The 15,197-nt window shown below is 36.2% G+C and overlaps 1 protein-coding gene across 1 annotated transcript in view; it reads left to right on the top strand.

Moving 5' to 3' along the window:
• Positions 1 to 15,197, top strand: part of CSMD1 (CUB and Sushi multiple domains 1) — a 1,768,974-nt gene that overhangs the window by 1,724,767 nt on the left and 29,010 nt on the right. Inside the window, exons 58-63 of the mRNA XM_064294928.1 lie at positions 1,613 to 1,795; positions 7,337 to 7,513; positions 8,142 to 8,321; positions 11,260 to 11,433; positions 11,845 to 12,018; positions 13,884 to 13,957. Coding sequence (XP_064150998.1) covers positions 1,613 to 1,795; positions 7,337 to 7,513; positions 8,142 to 8,321; positions 11,260 to 11,433; positions 11,845 to 12,018; positions 13,884 to 13,957 — 962 coding nt within the window. The remainder of the gene's footprint in view (positions 1 to 1,612; positions 1,796 to 7,336; positions 7,514 to 8,141; positions 8,322 to 11,259; positions 11,434 to 11,844; positions 12,019 to 13,883; positions 13,958 to 15,197) is intronic.

The raw sequence follows: 15,197 nt of genomic DNA on the forward strand, positions 1-15,197 counted from the left end.
AGTGTGTCCCTATTTGCTCTGTGTTCGTCTACCAGACATCCTCTCAATTCTTTCACATGATTTCTGTCTCTTTAAAGAAATAATCACATTTATCACCTTTGGAAAAAAAAATAGTATTGATTCTTCCATGATTTTTTTAAATAAATGAAATCCAGTTATCCAACAATTCCAGACATAATTGAGAAGTATTAGATTGAGAAATCATTAGATTTTTTATATCCTCAATATACCTTAACCCTTATCTTCCTTTTGCTATCCATACCTACCTTTCTAGTAAACATTTCTTGTGTTCATCATCCCCAGTGCTTTGTTTATTTATTTACAAAAGAATATCCTTTATTCTCATAACCACATTTAAATAGTTTATTTTGATTTTGGAGGAAATATTGAAATTGTCAAGGATCTCATTTTACTTGGATCTATAATCAATGCCCACAGAAGCAGCAGTCAAGAAATTAAATGACATATTGCATTGGGCACATTTACTGCAAAAGACCTCTTTAAAGTATTAAAAAGGAAAGATGTCACTTTGAGGACTAAAGTGTACTTGATCCAGCCACAGTATATTCAGTTGCCTCATATGCATGTGAAAGCTGGACAGTGAATAAGGAAGACTGAGAAGAACTGACATATTTGAATTATGGTGTTAGCAATTAATACTGAATATTCTATGACTGCCAAAAGAACAAACAAATCTGTCTTGGAAGAAGCACAGCCAGAGTGCTCCTTAGAAGCTAGGATGACAAGACTTCATCTTACATACTTTGGACATGTTATCAGGAGGAATCAGTCTCGGGAGAAGGACATCATGCTTGGTATAAAGTAGAGGGTTAGGGAAAAAGAGGAAGACCCTCAATGAGATGGATTGGCACAGTGGCTACAACAATGGGCTAAAACATAGCAACGATTGTGAGGATGGTGCAGGACCAGGCAGTCATTCGTTCTGTTGTACATAGGGTCACTATAAGTCAGAACTGACTCAAGGACACCTAACAAAAACAACAACATGTTGGTTTTAATTATGCATGAGCAATTTCTTGAGTTCTTCCAAATTTGTGCTATAACAGAAGATCTTTTGTATAAGAATGTCAGAAGGTATTATTCAGCCATAAAGAGAAATGAAGTTCTATATGGGCTACAACATAGATGAACCTTGAAAACATTAAACTAAGATAAGTCAGACTCAAAAGGACGAATGGTGGATGATTCCACTTAACATGAAATATCTCGACTAGGAAATGCATAGAGAAAAGTTCATCAGAGGGTACCAGAAGATGGGGAGAGGGGAGGGTGGGGAGTTATTTCTCAACAGGTCCTAGGTTTCTGTTTGGGGGGATAAAATCTGGGGGCAGTAGATAGTGGTGATCATTGTGCAGCATGATGACTGTGATCAATGTTACTGAACTGTACACTCAAGACTGGTCAAAACAGCAAACTTTTTGTTGTATATATTTTACCACAATAAAAAAAAAAGACTTAAAAAAAAAATGCCCGAAGGCTGTAGAGCCTTATTCCATGTATATATACATTTAAATAACTTTTAAACATAACAATTCTAATTTAAACAAGTCTAACAAAGTTGTATACTGTTATGTGTGTTTATGTTCAATAGGAAATAATCCTGGATTTTGTGGTGATCCAGGGACCCCAGCACATGGCTCCAGGCTTGGGGATGAATTTAAGACAAAGAGCCTTCTCCGTTTTTCCTGTGAAATGGGCTACCAGCTGAGGGGCTCTCCTGAGCGAACATGTTTGCTTAATGGTTCATGGTCAGGACTGCAGCCTGTGTGTGAAGGTAAGTGCATTCCCTTAAAAAAAAAAAAAATTCAAGATTTAAAGTCAAGACCATAGAATTTATTCTAAATTATTCCTTAGAAATCCTAGAGATTTAGACTATTTGGTCAAGTAAAAAAAAAATATATATATATATATATTCAAAATATATAAGTCTAAAACTAACTAACTAGAGCATCATTGAAAATCATTCCTGGGTATATGGAGATATCTTGGCTGTTCTAAAAGACCATATGACTCTTGTCCTTAGCCTTTGAACATTTACAACCTGATTTTTTCCTTAATCTTTTCCTGATAATGATCTACGTGTGATTTCGTACAAAGTTTTATGATTCCTGACACCAAATAAATTAGGTTAGGGAGCAGTGTAAAAGACTTACAGGACATTCTTCAGGGTGGTGTCTTCATGCCTTAAACCCTTGATGACAAATAGGTTTTAATTCACTTGTCACTTCTGATTGACCAGTGGCCATCGGGCAGAGCACGATATTGCAGAGGGGTCTGAGGTTGCATTCTCTATGCTATTTGAGTTTAAACATACTTGAGTGTAATATATGAGAGACATAGAAAACGGAAGGACACCCCCCATCATAACAGTAAAGATGCCGTGGATACATTATGAAAAACTAGTAGCTCATTGGCTGTGAATTTGCAACTTTCTAATATTTTATATATGTCATATAAATAGAAAATCACATATGAATGATCTGTTATATATATATATATAAGCTACATAAAATAAAATTTTAATCCTTTCCTATTTATTGCCTCTTGACCATCAAGTTAATATAAATCTTAACACTAGGCCCTCAATAATTGTAATAGGGGATGGGTATGGATAAGTTAGTGACTGAAGACTTGTGTAGATTTCCTAGAGGTAATCAGAGTGCAGACTTTATCACACACCGAGAGAACTGAGATGCTAGATTATCTGGAACGGTACGTCCTGTATTGTTTACCTCAAGCACTTCGGTTTGGCAAATTAAAAAGGTGGAAAGAATTAAAACAGTTGAGAAAGGGCAATGTTTTTCCGTGGAAATCCTATACCTTTTAGGCTGTAATAATACACCACCATGCATTCTATTTCCACAAAGTATAAATAAATTCATTTATTTCAATAAGGGAGCTTAATTGGATTCCACTTCATAATATACTCAATTTAGACAATACAAAGTATTTTTAAACAGCATTTAGTTTTTGTAAAGAAAGAAATTAAAGAGTTTCTGGCAAAATGCTCAGCAACTTGACTGTTAAAAGCTATGTAGAGAAAAAAAGATAACGTTGCTAAAATGTTGCCAAAATTCTAAAAATATTTCTCAGATATGACATGTCTCACAAAATTGACTCCCTCCAAAACTGCATTGTTCAATCACAGAAATGATGGGAAGCTGAGAAATCCAAACCACATTGTACCCACTAAAGGAACAAATGATGGGCAGGCTAAACATACACACGAGCAAAAATTTGAAACATGTTTTTGGAGAATTTGTAAATATCGTGTTCCTCACTTGCTATGATAGGTATAAATCTTTGGGCAGATGTTATCTGTGTAGGAAAAAAATGTAATACCAATATCATTTACATTTCAAAAAAAGATTTTCCATGACTTCATATGTTCTGTCCAGCATCTCTCACCTCATCTGAATTTATTAAAAACATTAGATCCTGATGGGAAATTTCAATACATTGTAGAAATGAGGAGGAGTTAATAAATCACAAAAGAAAAATCTTTTAAATATCAAAGGGTATTTATACTTATCCTATTTATACTTATATATCCATCACTTTAAATCATGTTTAACCCAGTGCCGTTGAATCGATTCCGACTCACAGCGACCCTACAGGACAGGGTAGAACTGCCCCAGAGAGTTTCCAAGGAGCGCCTGGCGGATTCGAACTGCTGACCTTTTGTTCATCTGGTACTAATTGCATTAAAAAAATAAATAAATAAATAAGTAACTCTTAATCCTCTTTCTGCTGAAATTATAATAAAGCCAACATCTTACTCAAGCAGTAGATATGTGAAGATGATGATAGAAATAACTAGCAATAGCATCAGTTGTTATGTATCTTTTAACTACTACTAATATAAAAAAAAAAAAAAAACCTAATATACCACGTGTTAAACTAGACATTTTACATATGGGTAGTCCCCGAATTACTAGGGGGTTCTCTTCCAATGACTCTGTCATCAGTGGGTTCTGGCGTAAGTTGAATACCTTTTTTTTTTTTTTTTTTTCAGTTTTCATTATTAGTTATTGCCTTTTATTATCACTATCTCTTAAAATTCAATCTTTCTTTGCCTTTGGGGGTTGTAAATGTTACATGTGAAACTACAGATATACTTTTATACATGCATATGTAAAAAATAACACAAATCATAAAAATTCACTCCAACAATGAAGACGAGATGGACAATGTTGGCATTTTGTCAGTAGCAGTAATAACTCCACCTGTGGAAGAAGGTTGTGTATCATCTGAATTATCCCTGGGAATGGGGATGGCGTTTCTTGTCAGAAAATCAGTGAGAGCTGTCCGTATGATCCTTTTCTTTTTGTCTTCATGTATTTTGAGGTAACATCTCACTGCTTCCCGAGTCTGCCTTTCGACTTTAGCAAACCGATCAGCATTGGGTCCATGTTTTCAAGCAACCGAAGCCCCTGATTTAGTTTAGAAAAAACCTCAGCTAGTCCTTTTACTGTAAAAATTTTTGGCTTACATCCGTGAATTAACATCAGAGAGTGATAAAATCAGAAATCACATGCTGCAGCCTTGTATGCAATGCATTTACTAGTGAAAAGATGTACCAAAAAAAAAAAAAGGTTGTAAGTGGGGTTCCTTGTAACGAGAATAAGTTGCAAGTCAGGGACTACCTATAGGATGTCTAATCTTAGGAAGCACTGGGTGGATCAGTGGTGGAATTCTCACCTTCCATGAGGGAGACAGGGGTTCGATTCCCAGTCAACGCCCCTCATGTACAACCACCACTCACCCGTTAGCAGAGGCCTGCTTGTTGCTGTGATGATGAACAGGCTGCAGCAGAGCTTCCAGACTGACATGCACCAGGAAAAAAGGCCTGGCAATCTAATCTAGTCCAAAAATCAGCCAATGAAAATCCCCCAATGTCCCACAAGGAGTCCAAGCCAGCACTGAGGTGGGGATGGCCAGGACCAGGCAGCACCTTGTTCTGTCGTGCATGAGGTTGACCTGAGTTCCCTTCTAGTGACTCTTCATTTAATTTCTTTTTTAGTTTTACTCTTAGTTCTCTAGTATCCTGTGACATTATGGAATTGATATAAAACAGACATGTGGACACTGCCTTATAATTTTCATTTTCATAGTCATAAATCACCATAAGTGAAATGTTCCCAATTAGCCAAAAGTGAAATGAAAAATTTACCGTGAATTTTGCTTTACTGAATATAATATTTGCGAGAACTTTCCCAGTATTGGGATGGCATTACTATGATGGAGATTAATTTCCTAAAAATAAATTTGTTTATAAATTAATTTGAAAATTTTTCAATCAATTCATTAGTGTTAGCATTGGTTCTTCATAGGTGACTTTTGATAACTACTACATAGATTTTAATGATAAATATAATTTGAATAAAATATAATGACATGGGATATCCTTTGCTAGTTCGTTAAATTAAGAATTGGATCACATATAATCCTATTCTGTGATAAGCCTTCTATTAGTGCACTTAACTACTCTTACTAGATAATGAAGAAATCTTTGTTGAATGAATGAGTAATTGTCTTGAATGGCCCAAAACCTTGGCCATCTGCAAAGTTCTAATTTATATCATAGTCAGCATAGAACTTTTGGGCTTTAGAGAGCCTTAGATACCATCTGTTTCTGGATTGGTAAATATCACATCTCGAATTCAAACTAAGAAACTGCTGTAAGGCCTATATTAGAAAGGGTTATAAATCCAAACCCAGATTCATCAGGAAAGAGGGTTGTGATTGCTTAGTTATGTCTGCCAGAAACACAGGTAGAGAAGGATCAGCACATGCACTGTGTTTGCCAGACAAGATCTCGCTCTATGTGCAAGTATTCAATGTAATATGAAAGGAAATACCCTAACTTGCCATATAAAAAAAAAACGTTTATATACTATGTAAATTCTGCAGTCTCCTTTCATTCAGATTTTTAAGAAAAAATGTATCTTTGTTCTCAAGGCTAGATTTGAAAGTGAAGCAACTAAATAATAATATTTTCAAACATTTTGGCCAGTCTCAGAAATGATCTCATGATACAGTCTTGTTATTAAAATCCTGCCAAGGGTCATACTCTATATTTTTGCCTATTGTACATTATTGTGGAGGCACTAGAGAAGAAAAATAACAATATTTAAGGTAAATAAATAGTCTTGACTTAAAAAGGCCAAAAAAAAAAAAAAAGATATAGATTGAAACCATTACCTTGGTAAGTACCCAGAAGCAACTATACTTTTGTTTGCTGATTAAGGAGAACACAAGATAGATACCTGAGCATAGACGCGTTTTGCTGCTCCTTGTTACCTGAGGCCGTGGGCCTGGCAGTACAATTATCTGGAGAGAAATAGAAAGTCCACTCCTGCCAAAGACAATTAACACAGCTACAGCTAGATTTGGTAATATTGAGAAGATCATTTTACGGAACAGTTTAAAAGTTGTAGTCATTCATATTCCTGAGGCATCTTTATTTTCCAAAATGAATTCTTCTGGTGATTTAAAATATGATCTGATTTTCCTAGACTAAAAAATAGACAAAACACAGCTATTACATGAAGCAAGATGCTTTTGAGTTGCTAATGTTATATACTTGCAGCCGTTGAGTCAGTTCCAACTATAGGAACCCAATAGGACAGAGTAGAACTGCCCCACAGGGTTTCCAGGAGTGACTGGGGGATTCTAACTGCCCACCTTTTGGTTAGCAACTGAGAATGCTTAGCCATTGTGCCACCAGAATTAGAATATTTAATAATTAAATTATTAATTATAATTATTATTATAATAATTAATTCCTAATATTACATAGATTCTAAAAAAAATCATCATGATTTTATTTAAGTACTAAAAAAAGTAAAATTCCAAAGAAACATTTTTAGATTCTGAATGCTTTATATACGTACTGGTTGCCATTGAGTCCATTCCAACTCATAGCGACCCTATAGGACAGAGTGGAGCTGCCCCGTAGGGTTTCCAAGGAGCATCTGGTGGATTCTAACTGCTGACCTTTTGATTAGCAGTGGAGCTCTTAACCACTGCACCACCAGGGCTCCCTTAATGCTTTATGTCATCTTTTAATTTGTTTTAAAGTAACGTACTTTAGAAAGGATAGTATGAATATGTATTTCGTATTTGTAACTAATCAATAACATAGTGATATGAGCCATATAGAAGAACAATATGTTAAACATCTTTCATGATAATATGCCTGGTGTTTTTTTAATAAACTTTTATTAAATTGATAACATCTCTTCTTTTGAGTTTGTCCTTTAACTAATGGGTCACTCTCTTTGTGTAACATATGCTTCTGTTTCCCTAACAGCTGTGTCCTGTGGAAACCCTGGCACCCCCACCAATGGCATGATCATCAGTAGCGATGGCATACTGTTCTCCAGCTCCGTCATCTATGCTTGTTGGGAAGGTTATAAGACCTCAGGGCTGATGACTCGGCACTGCACCGCCAACGGGACCTGGACTGGCACAGCCCCTGACTGCACAAGTCAGTAACCCACTGCCATGGTAGACTGGAGGATAGGATCATGAAGCCTATTCTATCGAGACACATAAATATTTTTAAAAGCATTTTATTACTTTTTTTAGCCCCTAGGAAATACAAGAAAAATGTACATTTGATATTATGACCATACTTATTAAAGAGTTTTAGATGTTTCTCTACTTTATTACACTTGAAGTTAAGGTAAATTGTCAATTGAGTTGGGCATTGTAAAACTGAGGACAAAAAAGTCAATGTTTTCTCTCTTTTCGTAGACCGTTTAGTCTACATAAATAGCACCAGTGTTTGCTCTCTGGTCACAGCCCATGTCTCTGTCCTGGACCAGCATGGTATGATTGCACGCCATCCCTAATTAGGGACATTTGACAAGGGATAGCAGCTGGCATCAGCGTAGTCTATCACCAACAGAATAGATATAAGTGGTTCCAAACACATAGCCTCCTGACAGTGGGTCAGTGAAATTGTCAAGCAAGGGTTATTATCGTTTCAATAATTCACTGCTTAGTCACGTTGAATAGCATCTCAAAGAGAGTAATTTGAATAGAAGCCACGACTAATTCACTTCATGATAATTTTGTATTTCTGTGTTTCTTTTTTGTTGCCCACTTCCTAGTTATAAGTTGTGGTGATCCAGGCACACTGGCAAATGGCATCCAGTTTGGGACTGATTTCACCTTCAATAAGACTGTTAGCTATCAATGTAATCCTGGTTATCTTATGGAACCCGTCACTTCATCTACTATTCATTGTACAAAAGACAGTACATGGAATCAGAGCAAGCCTGTCTGCAAAGGTCTGTGTTATTACTTTTCAACTGTACTGATATGTGGAACAGCCTTTATTGAAATTTTTTTTTCTCTGTGCTAACAACTCTTATAAATATATTTGCAAATATTAAAGCACTTAATATTCATAGTACTTTTATCTCAATTTTATAGGGGGGGAGCTGACTCACAGGGAGGTTTAGTGAATGGTTCAGGATCACACAGCCAGGAAATGGAGGAGTTGGGATTAAAGTCAGACATACTACCTATAGAGCCTGTGCTTTTAATCACACTGCTTTGCTGTCTCTTGGTTAACATTTCCACCCCAGCAATTTTAAGTCTCATGGTAGACCTGATGGTGAATAAAATTATAGAACTTTAAAGTTAGACAAGGCAATCATCAAATAATGGCAGCATGTTTTTTGATACACTGGATGTGGACACTGGTAATGCCTCCCACACTTAGACTTCTTGGGGAGAGTAGCACACCCTCAAGCCAGTACAGGCGAATTGAGCAAAGCAGAGCCAGTGGGTCAGGCCCTTACAGTGACAAGGAGTAGGGGCTGGGTGAAGGTTGTTTAAGGACTGGGAATTTTCAGAGTTTGAACTTCTACTGCACCAAAGACAGATGAGTCTTTATTATTGGCTTGCTCAGATGTGGAACCCTTAAGGGGGGAAGAAGTAGGGCTGAGGCTTGGAAGCCGTCAGGAATCAAACATAAAAAGTAGAGTCTTCCTCTTTATTATACCCACCAATATTCAGTTGTCACCGAGTGGCCTCCAACTAATGACAAACCCAAATATGTTAGAGTAGAACTGTGCTTTGTAGGGTTTTCACTAGCTGACTTTTCAGGCCTTTCTTCCATGGTGCCTCTAGGTGGACTCAAATTGCCAACCTTTCAATTGCAATTTCCTCTGCCTAGAGTGCACTTGCCCCAGATCTTCACATGTAGATTCTCAAGAAATATTTGTTGAACAAATGAATAGATCAATGGAAGGAAGAATACCAAAAGCAAGACCAGTTATATGCTGGCTGTGTATGTGTGATTCTGAATGTGTTTATGTCTTTCTCACGTGACAAAGCATAAATATGCATAAAGGAAATGGATATGAACATCTCTCTCCTGCTGCCTTCTCTGCCTAAATTGTCTTTTGCAAACCTCCTCCAGTGTCAAAAATTCAGGAAGCTCTGGATTAAAAAAAAAAAAAAAAAGCAAACCCAGTGCCCTCGAGTCGATTCTGACTCATAGCGACCCTATGGGATAGAGTAGAACTGCCCCATAGAGTTTCCAAGGAGGGCCTGGCAGGTTCGAACTGCCAACCCTTTGGTTAGCAGCTGTAGCACTTAACCACTATGCCACCAGCGTTTCCAGATAAGGGGCAACAATTGGTCTCTATTTGCCTGGAGCAACAGAGGAAGAAGGAGAGTCAGGAACAGGAGGAGGAAATGGAATGTGTGGTTAACTGACTCCATGGACAACTGCCTCCTTGACCATGAGACTCGAAGGACTGGATGGTGCCTGGCTACCATTACCAAACATTTTGATCAAAGATGGTATAGAAGAATATTGATCAAAGGAGGGGATGTAGAACAGAATTTCAAATTCTCATGGAATCCAGAATTTCTGCAACTGTGGAGGCTGGATGAATTCCCAAAAGTATTACCCTAAGATACCCTACAAATCTTAAACCAAAAATACCCTCTGAAGTCTTCGTAAAATCAAACAATAGTTTAGCTTAATTAGTAAAGAAGGTCTCACTTGAACATTTTCAGGAACTATCTATATGGGATCAAATTGACAACAGCAACTCTGAAGATTAGATAAGAACCTTTAGGGTGCTGTGAATTTATGAAAAGAAGGGTGAGAATGGTTACACAGTTGAAGAATGTAATCAATGTCACTGAAACGTACATGTAGAAACTTGAATTGGTGTATAATTTTGCTGTGTACATTTTCGACAACAAAAATAAAATACGTATGTATATATAAACAGATAATTTTTTAAAAATTTAGGAAACTCTGATATTCAGGGGAGAGTATTTTTAGACAATATTTTTGCTTCCCACTGTCGCTTGCCTTAGTGTGATTGCAAAACTATGGATGTGAGGGCCAGTGGGGGAATCGTTCCTAAGGGCTACGTTCCTGCTCTGTGGCCATACGTACAAAGCAAGTATCATCTGCTAAGATGGTTAGTTATAAAACACTTGTATGTAATGTGCCACAGAATCTTCTCTAACCATTCAACTATTTTTTTTTTTTTTAAGTAGAAATCGAATGAACAGATTATGCTTTTGGCAATTATGTACTATCTTTAAATAAATAAAAATTACAGATGAACAAAGAAATGTTTACCATCTGGATGGTATAGATATCATTTGGAAGTTAAAGTGGTATACACATGTCATGTGGCCAAGTCCTGATTAGATTTGTGCTCGGTAACCATCATAAGAGGATGCATAATAAATTAAAAATATTTCTTCTTTTCATGGCCTTTTGTATATTAAGAATGTCATGTTCAGTGCTTTTACAATGGGATATGTTTTGACTTTACATTGGTTGTCCATACTTAATCTAAAGTAATTTAGAAATATTGGGGAACAGTTTTATGATTCTGATTTACTGTTGTCCTCAACGGAAACCCTGGTAGCATAGTGGTTAAGTGCTACATCTGCTAACCAGGAGGCCAGCAGATCAAATCCACCAGGCAGGCGCTCCTTGGAAACTCTATGGTGCAGTTCTACTCTGTCCCATAGGGTCACTAGGAGTCGGATACACTAGACAGCAACGGGTTTTTCTTTTTTGTCTTCCTCTCTCTCTCTCTATGTATATATGTTTATGTTTAATTAAATACAACCCTATGTCAATGTCTTTTGCAATTCAGGTTAAGTTGAAATGTGAATAATTTGAGCATTACAATTATGGGAGAAGTCCTACAATGCTTAATCTTGTTCTTTTTTTGTGAACAGCTGTCATGTGCAGTCAGCCTCCTCAAGTACAGCATGGAAAAGTGGAGGGGTCTGACTTCCATTGGGGCTCCAGCATAAGTTACAGTTGTGCTGATGGCTACCAGCTTTCTCAGTCAGCCATCCTCTCCTGTGAAGGCCGTGGGGTGTGGAAAGGAGAAATTCCTCAGTGTCTGCGTGAGTTCTACAGCAAAACAGGTTCTACTAACCGCAAGCTTGAAGTAGGACTACTGCGTGCACCCTAAATTTATAAATGGAGGAAAATAATCACATAACATTTATAGCCATATTACAATGCGTGCACCCTAAATTTATAATTTGGGGAAAATAGTGATGTATAATTTATAGCCACGTCAGAATACATAAAAACTCAAACGAGATTGCATTGCCCACAAGCAGATTCTATTTAGTTCCAGATTTGTTTAATATTTAACCCTAAAAGTTTAATTGAAACTAGTCAAACTAGTGAATAGGTATATTACACTGCCTCATCCAGGTTAACCTGATCCAGGGAAGCGTAATATTAGCGTACTTACGTTGACTCACTGTTCCACAAAGTCTTTACTTAGCCTTTGTTGGTTTCAATAGCTGTGTTCTGTGGAGACCCTGGCACTCCTGCAGAGGGGAGACTTATTGGGAAAAGCTTCACCTATAAGTCTGAAGTCTTCTTTCAGTGTAAATCTCCATTTATACTTGTGGGATCTTCAAGAAGAATCTGCCAAGCTGATGGCACATGGAGTGGCATACAACCCACGTGTATAGGTAATAATTTTAAGACTGACACAGGAATATTTTGTGATGGGGACATTTTATTTCAAAAACTGATCATTTGTGGTAATAGAGATAAACATTCCATAGAAAACGTTCTGTGGAAGGTAATATACTTTGTGTTATCACTAATCAGCTACACTGATTTGCAATCTCTTTTAAACGGTAAAAGCTAAGTTTGGAGACTCCAGAAGTCTGTTAAAATAGCTACTAGACGTTGTTCACTTGGCTCAATTTCTCCACCTCCGGTCCATTTCATTATACAGCCACAGTTTTTAGGGGAAAGATACCTTTGTTGAAGGTTCCATTACTACCATTCTCCAAAAACAGCCATCAGTACAGAAGCAGCCTAGGCCGTGGTATTTAAAAAAAAAAAAAAAAAAAAAAAATAGCCATCCCTAAATACTTGTACCTCATCCATTAGGTCTCCTTTTTAATTATACTTGTACCTCATCCATTAGGTCTCCTTCTTAGTTAACTGTGTTGTTAGCAATGGTTTAAAACAACAACAACAAAAAAAGAAGCTAGATGGAGAAATAATGTCCTGGTGATCTTAGAACACGAGAATGAAATTTACAAGAAGGAAAAGACTTCATATATGACTTAAACCTCTAATTTTTAGAATAAATCTCTACTTCAAAGAAAGGGTCCACATAAAATTTATATGTCTTCAAAGTCACACTACTAGCAACACAGAAATGACAGCCCTTAGTTTAGTATTCATTCCTTCATACCTCACTGCTGAAAACTCAGGATTTTTTGCTGGCTTTGTTTGCATGCTTTCTTAGCAGGATAGTCAGTGATCTGCGTATTTATAGTAAACAAGGATTTATAATCTTAGTTATTTTCTAGGAAATTGAAAGATATCTACTTAAAAATAAAGTTAGTATTAGAAATAATTTAATTGAACCATTTTTTAAATTATAGGGCTATTTCCTGTGATTTTATTCAAATTATTGCTACTTGATAACTATATACGAAAAATATTTTTCTTCTTTCCAATATATTAATTGCTCTTGAGTACAAATTGTAAAAGGCTATTTTGATTTTCTACTAACAGCTATAAAGCAGCAAATAATAAACCTGGACAGCTCCTTGATTGTTTAAGTTCTACATTTTTGGAAAATATCACCTGTTGGTTAACTATATGCTTCAGTTTTGAAGCATTAAATATATTTCTCATTTTGAAGTCCTGAAGAAAAATAATTCAAGATTTTTGCCGTAATGTAATGGGTAACCAAATGAGATGGCCATTGGTTGAATGCTTAAAAACCAAGAGCTCTTCCTAGATAATTATTGAAGGTGGTATATTACTAATCAATCAATATAATATGTCAGTAGAGAAAAATTCAACCAAAGAATGAAAAGTAGATGAATTTCTATCATCAGATTCCACTTTATTCTGTTTTTATATAATTTATTTGATTTTGTTGTTATTGTTGAGAATATACACAGCAAAAACAAACACCAATTCAACAGTTTCTACATGTACAGTTTAGTGACATTAACGACATTCTTCAAATTGTGCAGCCACTCTCATCCTCCTTTTTTGAGTTGTTCCTTCCCCAGTAACAAACTCACTGCCTCCTGAGGTTCCTATCTAGTCTTTTGAGTAGCTGTTGTCACTCCACTTCTTATATAAAAAATAACATACAGAGCAATGTAAAGGCTGATAAAGCATGGAAGACTAATAACTAAAGAAGATAAAAACAGAAATTTCATTTAATTTTTGACTTTCATGAAAAACATCTTGCACATTTGTCAAAGCGAAATTTCCTCAATTGTTTAAAACATTTTAGGAAAGTGTTAAATTTTCTATAATAACTGTATCTGGTGCCTGTTTTTATTGTGAATTTCAGATCCTGCACATAATACCTGCCCAGACCCTGGTACCCCACATTTTGGAATACAGAACAGCTCTAGAGGATATGAGGTATTAAACTTTTATTTCATTATATTTTTCTGTCAATATAAAATGCAATTGATACTTAAACATGTGTAAGTTTTTAAGTACCACATCTTATTCATGTTATTTGCTAAAATAAAATACATACAATGAGGATTTTTGTATGTGTTCTTAATTGTCAAAAAACAGAATAACTGTGTGTCTAGGTTCATACAGTAGCAATTGCTATGTTTGTTTTCGAAAACATATATAATTTTGTATTTTTTGTCTGCTGAACTAACATGGCAATTCCTAGACAGCAGTGCTGTGTCACTGAATAGCTACAGATAAAACACCCCATTTAGTGATTTGATAGAATGCACAAATAATATTAAATTCTAGAGGAAAAAAAAAAAAAACCCAGAAGAAAGTGTACAAGCCCCTCAGGCTCAGCTTGCTTTGTGGTGTGTTCCTCATGTGGTCTGTGAAAACTGTTTGAGTTATTAGCGTACTGAGTATCCCATTTGAATGAGCATTTGACTTTTTAATAAAAAGTACATTAACGGTTCAGTTAGTACTGGAGGAATGTCTAAAAATAGAAAGTAATAAAGCTTGAAATAAAATGTATTAACCATCTAACTCAAATGACTTAATAGTTCTTTGATTATGTGACTTTGAAAACTAAAGTTAAATAAGTAATTTCAAGTTAGATATTCTGTTGATTTAGAACAAAAATAATTTTCCCTAACCACATTCCATCCTCATGAAAGGAAAACTATTCCCATGTTACTGGTTCCGACAGACAATGACTATTTCCTGGTAACTCTAACATTTTACAAAGAAAGTTCTCACCAGGACCTGGTGAGTAAATCCAGGGTCCCAAATATAGCTTTAAGCTTCAGGCAAATCCTTTCTGGCATATAGATATTTAAAAACAAATATCTAGGAATAATTGATACTATGTGTGAGTATTGATCTCACTAATTCACTGTGAAAAGTCAAAGCTTTATCACTGATCACCATTGCTTTTAGCATTTCTTAACTTGACTGCTTGCAGCTTGTATATTGTAAGTAAAAGTTCACAGTGGCTGTGGTTGAAACGTAAACCCTAGAGACGTAGTGGTTAGGTGCTACGGCCGCTAACCAAGAGGTCGGCAGTTGGAATCCACCAGGCGCTCCTTGGAAACCCTATGGGGCGGTTCTACTCTGTCCTCTAGGGTCGCTAGGAGTCGGAATCCACTCGACGGCAGTGGGTTTGGTTTTTTGGTTTGTGTGGTTGAAACACATT

Source organism: Loxodonta africana, chromosome 12 (assembly GCF_030014295.1).
Source record: "Loxodonta africana isolate mLoxAfr1 chromosome 12, mLoxAfr1.hap2, whole genome shotgun sequence".
Lineage (NCBI taxonomy): Eukaryota > Metazoa > Chordata > Mammalia > Proboscidea > Elephantidae > Loxodonta > Loxodonta africana.